Genomic DNA, 20,135 nt, shown 5'->3' with positions numbered 1-20,135 from the left:
ACCAGGCTGGCCTCGAACTCACAGAGATCTGCCTGCCTCTGCTTTCCAACTGCTGAGACTAAAGGTGTGTGCTACCACCAATGGTTTATCTAGCATTCTTAAGACCCTGAGTTTGATCCAGCACCACCAAGGGGAGGATCTGCCTGGGCTCTATCCCTCCCTACCCAGAAAAGGTCATTTGGCCATGTGTTTACTTAGGTTTGTGTCTTTTAGGCTTATCCATTTAGAGACAGCTGTGAGGACCAAGAGGAGCTTTTGGGTTTGTGTGAGTCAGAAACGTCCTAATCTACAAACTGCTTTTGGACTTGGTGTTTTCACAAAAAAACACTCATCTTGAGATAAAATTTTTATTTTTATTTTTTCAAACTGAGTCTTACTGGGTGTGTTGGCACACACCTTTGATCCCAGCACTTGAGAGGCAGAAGTAGATAAATCTCTGTGAGTTTGAAGCCAGCCTAGTTTATAATTGAGAGTTCTAGGACAGCCAGAACTACATAGTAAGACTGTCTCAAAACAAACAACAACAACAACAAATTCGGGTGTGGTGGTGAATGCCTTTAGTTCCAGCACTCAGGATTTCTGTGAGTTTGAGGCCAGCCTGACCTACAAAATAAGTTCCAGGAGCTAAAGCTATTGCATAAAGACAGAGAAATCCTGTCTCAAAAAACAAAACAAAACAACACAACACAAAACCAAAGGGGCTGGAGAAATGGCACAGAAGTTAAGAGCACTGCTTACTCTTCCAAAGGTTGTGAGTTCAATTCCCAGCAAACACATGGTGGCTCACAACCATCTGTAATGAGATCTGGAGCCCTCTTCTGGCCTGCAGGGATATGTGCAGACAGATGTATACATAATAAATAAATAAATCTAAAAAAAAAAAAAAAAAAAAAGAAAGAAAAGAAAAACTGCCTGGTGGAGGAGGTGGCGGCGGTGCACGCCTTTAGTCCTAGCACTTGGGAGACAGAGGCAGGCAGATCTCTGTGAGTTCGAGGCCAGCCTGGTCTGCAGAAAAGATCCAGGACAGCCAGGGCTACATAGAGAAACCTTGTCTTAAACAAACAAACAAATAAAACAAAACAAACAAACAAAACAAACAAGCAGGGTATAGGAGAGATGGTCAGCAGTTAAGAACACTGGCTTCTCTTGCAAAAGACTGGGGCTTGATTCCCAGCACCCACAACTGCCTCTAACTCCAGTTGCAGGGGATCTGATGCCTTTCTCTGGCTTATTCATATACCATACATGTAGGCAAAATATCCATACACCCATACACATAAAATAATAATAAAAATAATTTTAAAAAATCAAACAGACTTTCATGTAGCTAAGACTGGCTTCAAACTTGCTATGTACTTGAAGATGACCTTGAGCTACTGATCCTTCTTAATCTATCTCCTGAATGTTGCGAGTACAGGCATGTACCACTGTGCTTAGTTTTATGTCCTGCTGAGGACTGAACCCAGATCTCATGCATGCTAAACAAGCACTCTGCCAACTGGGCTCCATCCTCAGCCTCTTGAGATGGATTTTGTAGCGACCCCATCATGTTCCTGGGGTAGGAGATCCTGTGATTTATTTGACCAGGTAACCCTTTGCTGTTGGGATTTGAGGTTGCTTCTGGCTATTTTGCTACTTGAAATGGAAGAGGCTTTTGTATTTGTCCACATAGTTCATATGTGTATAACAATGCATTTAGGGTAGATTTTAAATGGTAAGATTTGCAGAGTGAGAAGTTATGTGAATGCTCTATTTTTGGAATATATTACCAAATTGCTGTTCAGCAGAAGTCCAAACAACCCCTTAAGCTGGTGGACTATTACGTACCTGTCATTGGCCTTCATAGGTCTGAGCCCTGACCGTAGAGAGCTCCCTTGGGTTAAATGTTTCTGGAAGTTGTTGACCTTGAGTTTTGCTGCTGCTGCCCCCCCACCACTGCCAGATCAGCAGAAGAATGTATCAGGCGGCACATTGTTTACTAGGCTGTCACTCTAATCCTATCATTTCTTTTTCTGACCTGGATATGGTGGCACATAATTGTATTCTAATATTTCGGTGGCTGAGGTATGAAGATTACCTTGAGTTCAAGACTAGCCTAGTCTGTATAGGAAGACTTGCTAAAAAAATAAATAAATAAATTAAACAAAAAAGATTATTAACCTGGAGTGTTGACTAACAAAAACAGCCCCTCACCAGGAAGAGCATACTGCCCATGTTCTGGGCCTTCGGTCCACTGAGTGCAGATACAGGACATTTAGAATTTTGTTTTTGTTTGTTTCTTGAGACAGGGTTTCTCTGTATAACAGTCCTGGTTGTCCTGGAACTCACTCTGTAGCCCAGGCTGGCCTCAAACTCAGAGATCCACCTGCCTCTGCCTCCCAAATGCTGGGATTAAAGGCGTGTGCCGGCTTAGAATTTTTTTAATAGTTTGGCACTACCTTAGGCCTCTCCTGAAGTTCTCCTTTGGTGTCTTCTTCTTCCTCCTCCTCTTCTTCTTCCTCCTCATTATTATTATTATTATTATTATTTTGGTTTTTTTGAGACAGGGTTTCTCTATTTAGCCCTGACTGTCTTGGAACTCACTCTGTAGACCAGACTGGTCTCAAAAGCAGAGCTCGCCAGGTGGTGGTGGTGCATGCCTTTAATCCCAGCACTTGGGAGGCAGAGCCAGGCAGATCTCTGTGAGTTCGAGGCCAGCCTGGGCTACATAGCGAGATCCAGGACAGGCACCAAAGCTACACAGAGAAACGCTGTCTCAAAAAAACAAACAAAAAGAAAAAAAAAAGCAGAGCTCTGCCTGCCTCTGCCTCCTGAGTGCTGGGTTTAAAGGTGAGCGCCACTACTCCAGGCTTATTTATTATTGTGTGTGAGTATGTTTATGACATGTGTGAGATATATGTGCCATGACAAGTGTGTGGAGGCGGAGGACAGCTTTTAGTAGTTGGTTCTCTCTTAGTCTTCTCATATTCTGGAGCTTAAACTCAGGTCGCCAGGCTACACAGTAGGCACGTTACCTGCCAAGCCGTCTCTCTGTCTCTTTCTTGGTCTCCCTGTCTATCTCCGGCCTCGCTGTGCTGTCTGCCTCTTTTTAGACCATGAACTTCTCCAAGGCGGGGATCTGCTTCTCCTCGTGTAGCGTCCCCAAGTACCAAGTCAGTGAGAGGCACAGAGCAGTTGCTTAGAAAAGTATTTGTTAAATGAGTGAGTGAGGACGTGAACAAACCAACGGCAGCCAGAGAAAACATCATGTGATTTGTGGCTAGATGTGCATGGTTGGCGGAGGAATCCAGTAGGAACAAGATGGCTTTCCTGTTGAGAGGCCAGACAAAGGCCAGAAGGACTAAGAGTAGTGACTGGACCTTTAGACTTGGAAAGAAGACGGGAAGGGGAGCTGGGTGATCCTGAAATGGCCGATACTGTAATCCAGCACTTGGAAGGCAGAGGCCAGAGGTTCCTTAGTTCCAAATCAGCCTGCGCTTCATGGGGGAAGTCAAGCTAGCCTGTACATCCCAAGACCTTGCCTGGGGGAGGGAAAAGTGAGGCCGACAGGAAGAGGATGGGAAGGAAAGAGAGGTGGAGTGAAATCGCACATCTGAGGCCAGTTCACAAGTATCCCCACCCTTTTCCTTCTGCCCAAACCTGGCCTCTATGTCCTGCACAGCCAAGCCCAGTCCTGCTCCTATGGGGGCATTTCTGTTAAGATATCAGGCATTTGGGGACAGACGCTTATTCCACAGCCTGTGCTTATAAATACCTTTCTAGCAGGGAAAAGTATTTTCCTCTAGCCTCCTCCTTCCCTCCCTGGTACAGGCAGATAAGAGCTGTTCTGTGTGCCAAATGGCCACAAATTCCAAATAGGTGCTCAGAGCCCAGACCTTCATTGTCAAAATCAGCTTTATCTATATAAACTGCATAGAACAACTTGACCTATTGAGTTTTGTTAAAGTCCTGCTCTGTTCATGTTGAAAAGTATGATGCCCTATTACAGAATGAATGTGTGTAGATGATTAGTTACCCCAGCAGGTACTCCAGTGACTAAGGCTCTGTTCTTTCTCTTGGGGACCATTAAGTAGTTTTCATCATGTGGTAAGCACACATCGTTTGGTAATTACCATTGCCTCAGAGTCAGTAACAGGAAATGACAGCAGTAAACCATCTAATGAGGCGTGTGTGCGTGTGTGTGTGTGAGTGTGCTTGTGTGTGTGTGTGTGTGTGTGTGTGCTTGTGTGTGTGTGTGCTTGAGTGTGAAAGAGAAGATTGAAATCTACTGGTTGATTGCTTGAGGCCTCCTCCAGCTCCCTCACTGGTGACCTTCAGCAGGTGATTTAACTTCTTTAGGGTACAGTTTCTTAGTCTCAGATTTCAGGGTGATAATTCCCACCTCATAGGGTGTTTAGTGGATTTGCTATAAACTGTGGGTCCTATTATTGCCATAAATCACATTGCTGGCATGTGAAATGTGAAGAATAGTGTGCTCTTCAGATACATACAGCAACCTTCCAGAGCAGTATTCAGTTCATAAATGATGAGAAAGAGACAGTCTCTTTTTTCTTTCCTATTTAAATTTAGGACAGAATCTCATGTAACCAGCCTTACCTCCAGTTTTCCATGTAGCTGAAGCTGGCCTCGAACTCCTCATCTTTCTGCCTCTACCTCCCAAATGCTGGGATTATAGGTGTAACAAATTAATCAGTGGTTTATGTACACACACACACACACACACACACACACACACACACACACACACACACAGCCTTCATGAATCTGTTTTTTCTAAAAGAAAAAGCTAAAGTGTCCCAGTCACCCTAAATAGATTTAAGAACAGAGAGCACTGGAATATTACTTTAAAGTTGTAATTAGTGGCTCATGCTTAAGGAAGGTTTACAAGGAGCTGGCCCCATGTAATCTGGATCATGTGCTTGCTTGGCCTTCTGAGTCTTTCTCCATGTGTTTACATGTGTCATGTACTCATGGAGAGTTTGTGTGTGTGTGTGTGTGTGTGTGTGTGTGTGTGTGTGTGTGTGTGTGTGTGTGTGTGTATGTGTGTCATTATGATGGAAGTATCTTCTGTTTTCTTTTAGTAAAACATCTTGGTCATCTTCCTTTGTTTGTGTATGAGGGGAGCCTCCTGTTTGTCTGAGTCCTGCATGAGAGATCCACACATCTAACTTCTGCTCTCTACAGCCCTTCAGGTGAAGGAGACATAGCCCTCCTTACATGAACCCACAGCATGGGAGAGAATGCAGAATAAATAAGCAGGGCAGAGCAGTGTGATGTGCTTACCGTGGGGCTGGGAGCGTGGAGCCAGGACTGTGAGTGCCTCCAGGGGAAAGTGGCTTCTAAATACAGTTCTGGGGGACTAGGAGGAAGAGGAGGAGGAAGGGGGAGAGAGAAGGGGAAACCCGAGGAAGAGGATAATGCTGTGTGCTACTGTGTAGCACTGGCTGTGCTCTGGAACAGAGAAGGAGAACATTCCAGGGTTACAGTGGTCAGAGCTACACAGCCCTTGGGGACCTCATTCTGCTGAGGTTCAGGCTGAGCCATTCGTGTTCACCCAAGGATAAATGTGATGGGATTCAGACTGCAAACAGTCTGCTGCCAGGAAGAGAAGGTTGGGAGCGGGCATCCTGGTGTGGAGGAGGAGGAGGCTGCTGTAATCGGTGAGAGGCTGTACTCTTGGTTGCTTAACTTGGAAGGTGGCTGTGAGGAGTTAGTATGATGGTGAACAAGAATGTTTTTGAGACTTGAAAGGACCAGGTAAATACCAGCTGCTACTCTGGCACCAACCTACAGCCCTACCGCTAACAGTGACTTGAAGCCCTGTGATTCCCTGGGCTTTTTCTTTGTTTTTGAGACAGGATCTCTTTCTTGTAACTCATGCTGGCTGAGAATGACTTGAATTTCTGATCCTCTTACGTCCACCTCTAAGTGCAGGGTTGCAGGCCTGTGACACCACTCCCCCTTCCCTGCTGTTTTTATCTTTGGAGTTGGAAGGTAAAGCTTGTCCCCTCCCTTGCAGGGTCTGTTTGTCCTGAGTGGGTAGGCCAGAGCTCCACAGGCAGCTGCCAGCCTCCTCTGGCTTCTACTTGCCTAGACTCCAGGCATGTAGCCAAGGAAGCAGCACTTTGCCAACTACGGCAACCAGTTGAAGTCCCGAAGCGTGTCAGTGTCTCCAGCAGAAGGAAGAGGCCTAGGGAGTCAAGACATAATAAGGTGTTCGCGTCTGCTTCCAGGAGGCTGTAGTCAAGAGGCTCCGGTTAGTCAAGGTGGATAACCCAGTTGGCTCTCAAGTCTCAAACTTACGCCTTTTCCAGGAAGAACCTGGTAGAGCAGCAGAGCTGTAACTGGGGAGTACCACCTCACAGGTGCTTGTCAGGGCATGGAGTGCCAGCCAGCCTCGGCCAGTGCAAGCGCCAAGCCTAAGAGGTGGAGGGTGACGGAAAGAACTCAGAATTTGGACACAGACAGGCAGGCCTGATGATATGGCCTGACTTTTCACTCATACCTGTGACCCTGGGTTATAAATGGGCCACAGCCAAGTAGTTGCAAAATTCCTAAGGGGCCTGGCCAGGTGCTTAGAAGATGTTCTTCTGTCTCTTTTCTGTCACATCTGTACTGAAGCATGTTCTGAGTCTCATTCATTTTTGACTCATTTTGTCCTCTGTGACCCTGGCTACTTCATGAAGTCTCTACCACAGAGCCGAGAAGAGCAGCCCTGGGGACTTTATGATTGTCTAGGAGAGGAATGAAGTCACATCAAGCCATGGCTGAAGGGTAGTGCCAAAAGGCTAAGGACCAACACAATGCACCCAGAGTATGAGCCCTGTGCCAGGCCTAGGGCTCCAGAGCTGGAGCAGATACCACCCTATTGGGGTCAGATAACTGAGCATAGAGTTATTATGGGGGCTGCTGAGCAAGTAGGCATAGGGGCAGGGGAAGCAGCAGAGGCCTCTGTCAGGGTTTGCAGGCATGATAGCTCTGAAGATGCATGTGATCTGAGCATCCAGGTGGCTGAAGCAGGTAGACCACACTGAGTTCAAGGCAGCCTAGTCTACATAGTTCCAGGGCAGCCTGGGCTATAGAGTGAGACCCTGTCTCAAAAGGAAAAAAACAACAAAAAGAGATCCTTGAGGGGCCAAGAAGTTAGATAAGGGAGACACCCCTCCCCTCCCTGAGCCCTGTGGTGGTGCCCGGTGTGGTGGTACCCTCCTTTAATCCTAGCACTCAGGAAGCAGAGGCAGGTGGTTCTCTGTGAGTTCGAGGGAAACTGGTCTACCTAGTGAGTTCTAAGAGCCACATAGTGAGACCCTGTCAAAAAATAAAAACAAATCACAACAACAACAACAAAATGGCTGTGTTGGGGATAAAAGGAGCCCTGGAGAAAGTCTGAGAGTGTGGAAAAAACCCAAGTGAGAGGCTGGGTGATCAGCCTCAGCAAGCAGGGCAGCTTCCAAGAATAAGCCCCAGCTCTCTGAAGGCAAAGGGACAAATGTGTTCTTGGGCCCCTAAATCCTGGGTATGGACTAGGGAAGACCACTGTGGTGGGTCATGAACTGGAGCTGATTGCTCGAATTTTATACATGAGGAAAAGGAAACTGAAGGAATGGGAAGTCCGTCCCTAACTTGCCCATGCTTTTGTTACTTGCTGCTCAACTTTCCCCTGCTCAGAATAGGCAGAGGAGCTGGGTTTGCAGCTGTTAGCAGGTGAATCCTAGGACCTCTGGGAATCTCCTCCTTGCAGTCTTAATGGAAAGTCCCAGGCCCAGGCTTTCCTCTGAAAGAGCCAAGCCTCAGGCCAGCTTTCTATCCTTTCCCTGTAACCATGGCACCCGCCCAGAGCCGAGGACACTCACAGCTGTGTGCCCAAATGAGCAGGGCCTTTTCTACACTTTCTCATTATGCAAATATTGACACTCTGAACACCCCTATTCCCACTACAAGACCCTATCAGTAATATTCTGCAGTGCTTGCTCGGTTACAGAATCCATCCCGTAAACCATCTTTTATTTATTTTATTGTTATTTGGGTTTTTTTTTTTTTTTTTTTTTTTTTAATTCTGAAGAGGGCGCCAGCTCTTGTTACAGATGGCTGTGAGTCACCATGTAGTTGCTGGGAATTGAACTCAGGACCTTTGGAAGAGCAGTCAGTGCTCTTAACCACTGAGCCATCTCTCCAGCCCCTGGGTTTTTTTTTTTTAACTTACTATTTTGGTTTTTTGATCAGGATCTCATGCAGTCTAGGTACCTCCTAGGTGCTTCAATGACATGCCCTCCTCTTTTTTTTTTTTTTTTTAAATAAACATTTATTTTTGTGTTTGTGGAGGTGGGTCATGCACAGCATGCATGTGGACAGAGGACAACTTTCAGGAGTCAGTTCTCTCCTTCCACCATGTGGATTCCGGGAATAAACTCCAGGTCATCATCAGGCTTGGCAGCAGGTGCCTTAACCTTCTCAGCCATCTTACCAACTCATCCTGGATTATTTTTAAATTTATTTCAAATTGAAATGCCGATATCAGTACATTTCCTGATAACTATGTCAGCTTTTACATCATTAAATAGAGGTCAGTATTTATTTTCACTTCACTTACACAAAATTAACATAGTTGAACATTTGGGTCTTACATATGTATTTGTCAAAGCTACCTTTTACCATTTTTGTTTTGAAATGAAGTTTGTGTATCCTTGGGCAACCTGGAACTTACTCTGTTGACTAGGCTGGCCTTTAACTTAAAAGGATCCCTCTGCCTCCTGAGTTCTGGAATTATAGGTATTCTTCACTACGTCTTGCCCACCAAAATGTTTTTGAATTCATTGTGTTCTCACATACAATAGTCCAGCTGGACCAGGCTGCTGTAAAATTCACTATGTGGCCAAGGATGACCTTGAACTCCTTGATCCTCCTGCCTCTACCTTCTTGCTGGCTATATAGTAAATTCTAGATCAGCTTGGACTAACTATTGAGACCCTGTCTTAAACAGACTGGGATTTAGCTGCTGTTCCTTTATTGTTGTTTTTTTGTTCCCTCTGTAGCCCAGGAGGGTCTCGAACTCAGAGTTCTGCCTGCCTCTGCCTCCCGAGTGCTGGGATTAAAGGTGTGCACCACCACTATCTTGTGGGAATATAGCTTTTATAGAATGCTTGCTTAGCATTCAAAAAGCCCTGGATTCAATCTCCAGTGCCACGTTAAAACAGATACGATGAAACATACTTGTAACCTCAGCATCTGGGAGGTAGAAGCAGGTTCAGAAGTTCAAGGGGATCTCTGCTACATAGTTCAAGGCCAGCATGGGTTTTAAGAGACCCTGTCTCAAAACAAAACAAGTCAGGTGGAATGGTGTACACCCTTAATACCAGCAATCCAGAGGCAGAGTTTGGAGGAGCTCTGTGAATTGAGGCCAGCCTGGTCTACATAGAGAGTTCCAGGACAACTAGGGCTATATAGAGAGACCCTGTTTCAAAACAAAACAAAACAAACCCAACAAGAACCCCAAACCCCCAAGCAAACAGAAACAAAAACCCAGCAACAAAAAAGACCACAATTGTTTTTTTTCTAGATAAACTTTTTATTGTGGAATTGCCTTGGAGTGAGGTTGCAGAGATAGTAGAGAGAAGTCTTGTATATTCCATTCGGTTTTCCTGTGTTAACATCTTAAATTGCACAGAGCTTTGTTCAACTAAGAACCCACCCTGGGACATTACCATTAACTGAATGGGAGTCATGTCTTCTTCCAGGACCAACCTGGGGACCATGTCGCACTTGGTTGTGTCTCCCAGTGTGCTCTGCTCTGCATCTTGTCTTTATTTTTCATGACCTCTGCAGGCTTAAGAACACTGGGCAGGTCCCCTAAATTAGGTTCCTCTGATGTTTGTTCTTTTTAAAGAAAGCCAGGGGCTGGAGAGATGGCTCAGCAGCACTTGTTGCTCTTGTAGACGATCTGAGTTTAACTCCCAGTATCCCATGGTCACTCACAACCATCCATGACCTCAACAGACACACAAGGTGCACATACATGCATGCAGGCAAAATGTAGTGTAAAAAAATGTAGTGTAAAACAATTCTAAAGTGGAAGACGCCCCAGGCCAAGCTCCCTTCTCATTATCTTGTCAGAATGTGCCAGCCTTGTGATTTCAAGCTAATGCTAACTCTACACCACGTTTAGTTTGGGTTTTGTTTTGAAATAGTCTCACTCTAGCCCAGGCTGACCTGGAACTTGCAGTAATCAGCCAGATTTAAGGCCTTTAATCTGAGCACTCTGAATTTGAGGCCAGTCTAGATAGACTACATCGAGAGTTCCAGGACAGGCAGGGCTACATAGAGAGACCCTGTCTCAAAAAACCCAAAATAAAACAAAAAACTTTCTTAGTAATTCTCCAGCCTCCCCTTCCAAGTGCTGGGATTACAAGAATATGCCACCATGCCTGGCCTGAATTTTTATTTTTAATCCAAGCAATACAAGAAAGTGGTACACAGAATTAAGGTTTATAAGAATAGCTCCTGAGCTCCTCCTGTGGTAGGAGGTGCTCCTCTATAATCCCAGCAAGAGGATTGAGTTCAAGGTCACCCTCTGCTACATAGCCAAGTTTGAGGCTACCTTTGGCTTTTCATATGCTGTTTCCAAAGAAACCAAAGAACAAAAAGGAACAGTTCCTTTTCAAGTCCACAGTTATTTCTTCAGGTCAGGTCCTTCTGAATGATGTGTTTAATATTTGTACATTTCTTCCCATATCACATTAGACTGGATCCTATAAAATTGCCAACAATTATTATTGGCTTTTTAGACAGGGTTTCTCTGTGTAGCCCTGATGGATGTCCTGGAACTCAAAAGATCTGACTGCCTCTGCCTCCCAAGCACTGGGATTGAAAGTGTGAGCCATCACTGCCCAGCTATTGCCAACGTTATTAACTTGCAAAGCAAACAAACAACATGTTATTTCCAGATGTGGCTCAACCTAATAACCTAGTTTGATTTGCCTTCCTTTGACCTACCCAGCTCTACCACTGTGAGACGAGTTATGAATTCTGAATCTGCAATTGTCTCTCATCTACCCTGACACAGGGATTGGGCCTCCCTTTCCCAGACACAACATCTTGGGGTCTGGGTGAGAGAACCCCAGGGTTTAAGGTCAACTGAACCGCTGTCTCAACCAGGATTGCCAAGGTCTGCCTGGTTGCTTGCTGATAGTTACAGATCCCAGTGTCCTTTGTGAATTTGGCCCATGGCACAAGGGTGCACGCCCAATAGTCCAGACCCCGAGGTATGGCCTTAGTCCAATTGAATGCCTCGAGCCTCAGTCTCTCTATTGGTAAAATAAACCATTAGTCTCCCATTGAGATAATATAATGGCAGGCATGTGTCCAGTGAGTGTCAATGTTTTTGGCCCTCCACGGTCTTCTTAGCTGCTCTTCTACCTTCAGAAGTATATAGCTGCCCAGGACAGGGCTCTGGACACCTAGATCCCTGACTTACCTCAACCTTTCTTCTGCCCCAAGACTCTCACTGAATGCCTGCCACATTCTAGGCCTGTCTTCCCATGTGAGCTAAGAATTGGTTGCTGCTGGTACTCTGAGAGCCTCTAAACTTTTGAGAACCATGGTGTCTCCAATAGTGTGCCTGCCTTCCTTTGGCGGGGTGGGGCACTCCCCTGTCAGCTCGTTATTCCAGTCTTGGACACATTGGGCTGAATAGGGTTGTAGACTTCGGGGTCAAGTGTACAAGTGAGACAAATCCTGTTCCTCTCTGAGGCTCTATTTAGGATGAGAATGGACTGAAATTCTTGTCCCCTTTTGATTTTGTAGTCAGACTGAGTTATAGCAGATAAATGTCACAGTGGCAGAGGCAGTCAGGGTCCATCCTTAGCAGAAGGAGCATTACCACCAAGTGTCACATAGTTGATGTAAAGTTGCAGTTTGAATTGAGTTTATGTCAGCAGAAAGGTTAAGGAGTTGGGACCTAACCTGGGGTAAGTGAGCCTGCAACAGAGTTGAAGGGCAGACAGGTACTGGCTAGATGGAAATGTTCCAGGCAGAGGGAATAGCAAAGGCCTGTGGTTAGAGAGGCAGTAGGGGAAGTGATGTAACGTGTAGCAGGAACCAGGTGCAAGGCCATGCAGCTCTAAGAGTCTGAAGCATGAGCAGCCTTTGGGAGAACTCAAATCAAGCGGTAACACGATCGCTCCCTCCGGCTGCCTGGCGCAGGAGAGGGTTTGGAAGCAGTGATCTCTGGGAAGTGGTTTTGGTACTATTTAAGTGACAACAGTGACTCTGTCTAGGGTGGTTGTTACAGGGATGGGTGGAATTCTGTTTTCAGGGTACAATTCTGTGTCCTGAGCCCCTGAACAGGGGAGGCTGGATGGGGAGTGCCTGTGGGAAGAGACAGGGTGCATGCATGCACTGTTTGCTAGAACACTGGTCTGGATTCCCAAGGATGGAGGTGTAAACCAGCAGTAGGGAGCAGAAGGCAAAATACAGGCAGCTGCCAGATGGCCAGTAATATCTTTCAGGGCTAGGTATGTGCCAGGAGGGAAGCAGGTCCATGGGCTTTGATGGGAGATGCCAGGCAGGAACTGTCTCATAGTACCTGTCTAACCCCACAAAGGGCCTTATTCAGTAAGGTGCCACATGATTCTCATTCTCTCTTCCCCTGCCAGATCCTGCTCATCTCTGACTACTTCTATGCCTTCCTGCGACGGGAGTATTACCTCACACACGGTCTCTATTTGACTGCCAAGGACGGCACAGAGGCCATGCTTGTGCTCAAGTAGCCCTGGCTGGCACAGAGCTGCATGGACAAGAGGGGGAAGGGCCGGAAGCTGGGCCAGGTCCCTCATCCAGAGTTGCCAGCAGGCAAGTCCTCAGGCAGAAGAAGTTCACATCCAGGGTTGCAAATATCTGGCACCAAAGGGGACTCAATAGCTGGCCACAAGGCCCATGGGGAGAAGCTGGGAGCACCCCACTTGGACCTGCCACTTTGTGACTCTGCACAGGAAGGAAGGGGGAAGCAACAGGTGAGCAGAGCTTTAGGTTGTGGCTACTTAATAAATGTGTGGGCTTTTTCATTGTTGTTCTGATAACATTGATTCCTGGAGTGGGGTGAGTCTGGCCCCAATACTACATGGTATCCTGTATGAAGGAGCAGGTTTCTGACCCGTGACCCTGACTGACACCCGAGTGTGTGGACACAGTAACCTAGCTGCCCTCCCTACGCCCAAACAAGCAGCTGGAGGCAAAGGGCCAGGCAGGCCTGAGCAATCTTTATTCTGCTGAAGAAATGACCACAGATCCATATACCATGTCAGGACAAGGGGAGCCAGCCTTTCAGGGGTGGACAGGTCCTGGCAGGAGGCAAAAGCCTCAGGTGAATGAGGGACAGGTGTGCAGACAGGCAAGGGGCTTTAAAAAAAAAAAAAGACAAACCACACAGAGCAGGGGCTCCCCACCCACTCCCAACCCAGCCAGCACCCAGAGGAGCGACCCTAAGGTGACTGGCCCAGGACCCAGGGCATGGTAGGCTGGCTGGTGTCCCCTACCTGGGCAAAGGGGGGGGGGAAGGTTCACATCTCTGCCTAACCCACTGGGGACTGAAATAGCTCAGTTTAGGAGCCAGGACCTCCCTGGAGAGAGCCTGACCAGAATTCCCAGCCACCCCCCACCCCTACTCCTGACTCAGAAGCCGAAGGTTTCTTGGGAGGCATAGACCATGTAGAGGAATCCGTCTTCATCCTTCTCCTGCTCATAGATGTCAGCGATGGGCGTGGATACGCTCACCATGCTGTGCTGGTTCACCAGCAGGAAGAAGGCCTGCGTGGGGTTGAGCTGCAGGCGGCGCCTGCGGAGGCAGGAGGGCATGCCAGGTGAGGAGGCCGCCTGCCGGGGGCCTGGGTGACCCTCCGAAATCTTCCCTTTTCGTCCATCACAGCCCGCGCTAGAGACTCACCTCTTCAGAAGTTCACTCCAACCCTGACCTTGACCTTTCCCAGCTCCTAGAACAGGGGCGGTGCCCTATCTCCTGTCCCCTTGCTCCTCTCCACCCCTTCCGAGTGTAACCTGGCCCCTACCCCACCCGAGGCCTTCAGGAGGCTGCCCACGCACCGGATGATCTTGACCAACTCGCTCATGTTAACATGGTCTGGGACCAGAAACTTGGTCTTATCCAGGACAGGCAGCTGCTTCTCCCCCTTGTAGCGCTCGATGATCACCTGGAGTGTAGTGGGCGGGGGACTCGTAAGCCAGGGGCGGGACCTGGCAGGGCAGGGCGTGGCGGGGGGGGGGCGGCCGGAGACTTACCGGGATCTTGCTGGGGTGCTGGTCGCGGATCTGCTGCACCTCCTTACAGCGGTCGGCTGTGGACAGCACTCGGCGTGAGGCCCGGCAGGGCTGAGGCCTCCCGCGACTCCGCCTCGCCATCCCCGAGGGGCGGCTCCGGGCCCGCCCCGCCCCAGCGCCCGCCCCCGGGGCCGTCGGCCCCTTAGCCCTCGACCAGGGACGCGGTGGGGAGGCGGGCGACCCTGCCAGGCCTCACGGCCTCCCCACCCGGGGTCCGGCCGGCCGGTGCCTGACGTCATGGGGCTGACGTCACCTGCGGCAATCGGGGTCGGCTGGCACCCCCATCCCTCGGTCCCTGCTCGCAGTTCGCCCCCAGGGCCTCACCGAAGCTGCGCCGCTGCTTGAAAGGCCGGTCGGAGGGCATGGCGCGGGCCCGGCGGAGCGCGCAGCCGGGGCTCCGGGGCGCGCGGCTCAGGGATGTGGCTGCGGTTTGGTGCGCCGGGGGCTCCGGGGCTCGAGCTCAAGGGCTGCAGGGCTCGCGCTGAGCCTGGCGGTGGCGGCTGCGGGAGGTAACTCGCCTGGGTGACGTCAGGTCACAACATTCCTTAAAGGGGAGGCCGGCGCGCCGCTCCCATTGGGCCGACGGAAAACCCGCCTGCCCGGACCTGTGACGCCACGGCGCAGGCAGCCCGGATTCCCGGCGCAGGTCGCGAAGGGGCGGGGCTTCGTGCGCGTCACAGTTTTGTGACGTCACGGCCCGCTGGCTCGTCTCGGGGCCCCTCAGACCGAGGAGAAAGCCGGGTGGTCGTCGCCTCCGGTTCTTGGACGCCCGCCTTCACCGAACTTAGCATTAGAGATCAGAGGTGGTAACGGAGGTGGAGCGGGGAGGGAGTGGAACACCCCGGCTTGTAAAAGTTGCTGTGTGTCTGTGTAAGTGTACGACGCGTGTGGTCAGAAGATACCGTCGGACTTCTCCAGGCTGAGTTACTTACTGGCGGTGCTGGGAACCGAACTGAGGGCCTCTGTAATAATAGCAAGTGTAATAATAGCTCTTAACTGCCGACCCATCGCTCCAGCCCCCCACTCCCACCGCGCCAGGCTTTCAAATAGTTCCGGAACGGCCAGCCTTAGAAAGCATAGTCTCCCGGTGTGGGGTTAATGGGCGATTTCGATAAAGCAGGAGAGAATGGGAGGACGTATCAGAAGCGGCTAACCAGGCGACAGAGAACATACGGATTTGACAACACGAAGTGACAATTCACGGGGAGAGTCCCTTGAGAGGATAGAAAGAAGTGTGGTCTAGGAACGTTGCTCAGGGTAGAGAACTTCACTAGCACGTGTAAGGCTTAAATTCAGTTTCCCAGGTTTTGCGGGAGGTGGGGAGCATGGACACGGAGAGACAACTCCCAAAGAACTTTAAAATTGATTAAAAAACAAAACAAAACACAGGATTAATGCCAGATGTATCCTTTTTTTTTCGGGGGGGGGGTCAAGACAGGGTTTCTCTGTAGTTTTGGTGCCTGCCTTGGATCTCATTCTGTAGTTCTATAGACCAGACTGGCCTCGAACTCACAGAGATCCGCATGGTTCTGCCTCCCATGTGCTGGCATTAGAGGCATGCGCCACCACTGCCCGGTTTATCTCACACTTACAATCCTAGCTCTGTGGGATTTTTTTTTTTTTTCAGTTTGAGGCAGGGAGATGGGCTAGATTTGATTTGAAGTAAGGAAGAAAAAGGTTAAACTGAAAGAATTTACAGAAGACCATTGCTTGAAGAAAAAAATTATCGAGGATATACTTTAGAAACAACATATATCTCAAAAGGAAGAAATTAGATGGAAACTGGTAAACAAATTGATGTGTAAGTAAACCTAAACAGGTACTTACTTAATATAGACATAAGTAGTAGTGATTGTGGGGAGCAAAAACAAGTCGCTCGGGTCACAAGAATTCCTAAAACAGGCCGGGCGGTGGTGGCGCACGCCTTTAATCCCAGCACTCGGGAGGCAGAGCCAGGCGGATCTCTGTGAGTTCGAGGCCAGCCTGGGCTACCAAGTGGGTTCCAGGAAAGGAGCAAAGCTACACAGAGAAACCCTGTCTCGAAAAAAGAAAAAAAAAAAAAGAATTCCTAAAACAGGAGAGAGCAGTGGAGCTAAGATTGCTTTAGAGAGGCTGGGTAGTGGTGGTGCATGTAGGCAGAGGCAGATTGATCTCTGAATTCAATGCCAGCTTGGTCTAGATAATGAGACCCTGTTTGTTTTTTAAATGTCGTAGGGAACTGGATTTGTTTGGAAGTATATTGTCTGCTTGGTCAGGTATGTATTTGTATATATTTCAAAAACTAAAAGGGGAGACACCTCGATGGCACTGTGGATAAAAGTGCTTGCCCTCAAGCATAAGGACCTGAGTTCAGTTTCCAGGCCACGTTAGATCAAAGAGGCTGCCCTACAGAGAGGATCAGCCAGGCCTTATATCCGTAAGCTGCTAAACTCCTAATATGTAGCAGCTACAAGTTAGAATGGGACAGAAGGATTGGTTTCCTAAATTATGGACTGAAATCCTGTTTGGTACTTCCACTACTCTAATCTGAGGCATTCCCCGAGAGAAAGCCTGTAAGTGTAAGGTTAGCCTTTGTTCTGGGCTTGCTGCTGGATCTCCGTCACATCCCAGCTTCCCCTGTGGTGAGTAGACAGAATTAAGTCTGTCTCAGGGCATTTCTCTACTGAACCTGGAAAGAATTTTTAATATTTAAAACAGGACCTCTGTAGAGGTAGAAGGAGGACACCAACACCTACAAGCTCTCCTCTGACTTCCACATACACACCGTAAATAGATAAATGTAAAATACAGAAGAAGGAAGGAGGTGATGGGTAGTGAAGGGTACTGGAACATGGACGGTAGAAGCAGATTATGAAGGAAAGTGATTAGGATGGTAAATAGCACAAAACCAGAGCTGGAGAAATCTTTTACATTCACTACGTTCACCTTTGAAAATACAAAATGCTCAATTGATGGAATGCTTACCTCAAATGCAGGAAACCCTGGGTTCACATAGGCTGGATGTGGTAGCACATGTTTATAATCCCGTATTATCAGACTGGCCAAGAAAAGTAAGAAGGAAGGCCATAGTGTGTACAAGAAGAGTGATAGGGATAAAATAGAATATACGTGTGGAAATGTCAAAGAAAGACCCATTTCTTTGTATGCTGTGTAAAAAAAAATAAACCATGGACCAGTGAGATGACTGTGGGTAAAGGTGTTTTCTGCCAACCTAACCACCTGAGTTCAGTCCTTGAAGCCCACATGGTGAAAGGGGAGAACTAATTTCTGCAAATTGGCCTCTGACTTTCACCGGTTGTGAATACAGACAGCTCAAAATAAATGTCAAGCGGGCGGTGGTGGCACACGCCTTTAATCCCAGCACTCAGAGGCAGAGGCAGGCGGATCTCTGTGAGTTCAAGGCCAGCCTGGTCTACAGAGTGAGTTCCAGGACAGGCACCAAAACTACAGAGAAACTCTGTCTCAAAAAAACCAAAAAAAAAAAAAAAAAAAAAACCAAAGGTACCAAATTAATACGGAAAAATGTATACAGAGAACGAAAAGAAGTACTGATAGAAAATTCACACAAGGTAGACTGTAAGACAAAGGTCACTCATTAGCAAAGGATTAAGAGGGTCCCTACTAAGTGATAGAATTATTCTCTAGGAAGAGATAACTCTGAACTCCACTCCGAGTTTATGAAAGGCTGAACTGGATGTTGTGATGCATGCCTATAATCCTAGCATCTGGGAGGTAGAGGCAGGAGGAGGATCCGAAGTTTAAGGTCAGTCTGGCTAATGAGAGATCCTGTCTCAAAATAAAAAATGCTTTTGGTAAGCTGGGGGACTCTGCTGTAATCCCCAGACTCTGAAGACTAAAATCAGAGGATTACTGTGACTTCAAAGCTAACCTGGGCTACAAAGCCAGACCCTGTCTCAATACGTGAGACTTACTGAAATATCTTGTTATGGTAGACTCTTACAGTGAAGTAGGGAGCAGACAGACATCAGCAAACTTCATTTGAAGTGACAAGGACTTAAGGTTTGATGTCTTTAGTCACAGGTGTACCCTGGTGTCTGGCAGCTACTCAGTTCTGCAGCATCACGAGGGCAGCCTTAGCCCCAGTGGCACAGCATACAGACCATAGTTAGGTTTGGTTTTGACATACTTGGCCTCAAGGCCCCGATTTGTTCTTGGTACAGAGCTATGCCTCAGAGTGGACAAACCTCATAAACAGTGTCACAGAAGATTGAGTGTTCTTTCAGCCGGTAAGGGCGGCTGGAAGAAGTGGGTGGGCCATAGCCCTGGGGAAGTGGTTACACCTCTCTGCTGGCAGACTCAGTCCTAAAGGTCTGCACTCGATCGACCTGACACCTGTATGCTGTTTCCCTCTAGTCCTCCCTGTGGTCCCTGGGCCACCTCATCTCCTCAGAATTCAATAGCTCTCCTCAAGTTCTCTAAGTGAAACGTTCCTGGATGCCTTAAACTTGACCAGCCCAGATCTCCTAAAATATACTCCAAACCTCAGTCATTCGTGACAATTTTCCCCCTTGTCACATCCTTAAATCCTGTTGCTCCTACCTTTGAGACATTTCTTTGCCTCCACCACTACATCACAGAGATCTACCTGCCTCTGCCTCCAAAGTGGTGAGTTTAAAGGCATCATGCCAGGCTGTGTCCTGCTTTTTAAACACCAAGTGTTGGTAGTTTGTCTGCTTCTATGAAATACAGGCATGCAATACCACACAAGGCTCAGATAATTTCTCTTTTTTAATTTTCAATTTATTTTATGTGTATGGGTGTTTTGCCTACATGCTTGTGCGTGTACCACTTGGGTGCCTGCTACCCACAGAAGCCAGAGAAGGCATTGGAGCTCATGAATCTGGAGTTATAGATGGTTGTGAGCCACCAGGTGGGTGCTGGAAATCGAATTCAGTCCTCTAGAAGAGCAGTTAATGCTCATAAGTGCTGAGCCTTTTCTCCAGCTCCCATAGAGCGTTTCTTTGTATTGCCACGACCTGGTGAATTTCTTTGGTGTGGATTCTTGTAACTATTGTGTGGCCATTTTTATATTTTTTTTACTTGGACAAATGCTGAACAGAATTGCTGAGTTGTGGGGCAGGGTGTACATTTACTTTTTTTTCAAGATAGGGTTTCTTTGTGTAGCAGCTCTGGCTGTTCTGGAATTTGCTCGGTAGACCAGAGTGGCCTTGAATTCACTGAGATCCACCTGCCTTTACCTCCTCCACCGCCTGTCTAGGACTTTTAAATTTCATATGCTAATGGCTCATGTTTATAATCCTATCACTTGGGAGGTGTAGGCAAAATCAGGAGTATATGTAACAAATCTGACCTTTTTTTTTTGTTTGTTTGTTTGTGTTTTCGAGACAGAGTTTCTCTGTGTAGCCCTTGCTGTCCCGGAACTCTGAAGCCTGGACAAACCTTGAACTCCAGATCCTCCAGTCTCAGCCTCCTAAGTAGATGGGATTACTGTTGTGAGCCATTGGACTAGGTCAGATGACATGAAAAATTGTAAAGTTACAAGGAGATAGGAGTTTAGCTGGTAAAGGCATTTGCTGCCAAGACTGATGGTCTGAGTTCAGGACCTGTACGGTTAGATGAAAGAACTGACTAACACAGAATGTCCCTTGACTTCCACCTGTGTACTGTGGCACATGCACCCCTGCACACATACAAAATATTTAAAGAATTTTTATTAGTTCTTTGAGACGCCATTTATAAAAAGCATTTGGCCTGCATGTATGTATGTACACCATGTGCATGTCTGGTGACCACAGAGCCCAGAAGAGAGGGTTGGGTCCCCTGGAACT

At 47.7% G+C, this 20,135-nt stretch overlaps 2 protein-coding genes across 2 annotated transcripts in view; one reads left to right on the top strand and one right to left on the bottom strand.

Moving 5' to 3' along the window:
• Pigu (phosphatidylinositol glycan anchor biosynthesis class U) overlaps positions 1–13,058 on the top strand; it is a 93,091-nt gene extending 80,033 nt beyond the window's left edge. Inside the window, exon 12 of the mRNA XM_042276564.2 lies at positions 12,651–13,058. Coding sequence (XP_042132498.1) covers positions 12,651–12,764 — 114 coding nt within the window. The 3' untranslated portion in view covers positions 12,765–13,058. The remainder of the gene's footprint in view (positions 1–12,650) is intronic.
• A 174-nt stretch (positions 13,059–13,232) lies between these two features.
• Map1lc3a (microtubule associated protein 1 light chain 3 alpha) lies at positions 13,233–14,833 on the bottom strand. The gene is made up of 4 exons (XM_042276566.2): positions 14,650–14,833; positions 14,287–14,342; positions 14,092–14,198; positions 13,233–13,828 (listed from the first exon to the last, which is right to left on the bottom strand). The coding sequence occupies exons 1-4, from the start codon at positions 14,687–14,689 to the stop codon at positions 13,666–13,668; spliced, it is 366 nt and encodes a 121-aa protein (XP_042132500.1). The 5' UTR covers positions 14,690–14,833; the 3' UTR covers positions 13,233–13,665.
• Between the last annotated feature and the right edge of the window lie 5,302 nt (positions 14,834–20,135).

The sequence above is a fragment of the Peromyscus maniculatus genome, chromosome 4 (genome assembly GCF_049852395.1).
Source record: "Peromyscus maniculatus bairdii isolate BWxNUB_F1_BW_parent chromosome 4, HU_Pman_BW_mat_3.1, whole genome shotgun sequence".
NCBI classification, from domain to species: domain Eukaryota; kingdom Metazoa; phylum Chordata; class Mammalia; order Rodentia; family Cricetidae; genus Peromyscus; species Peromyscus maniculatus.
The sequence above is the reverse complement of the archived record's forward strand: the minus strand, read 5'-3'. Positions and strand labels throughout refer to the sequence as shown.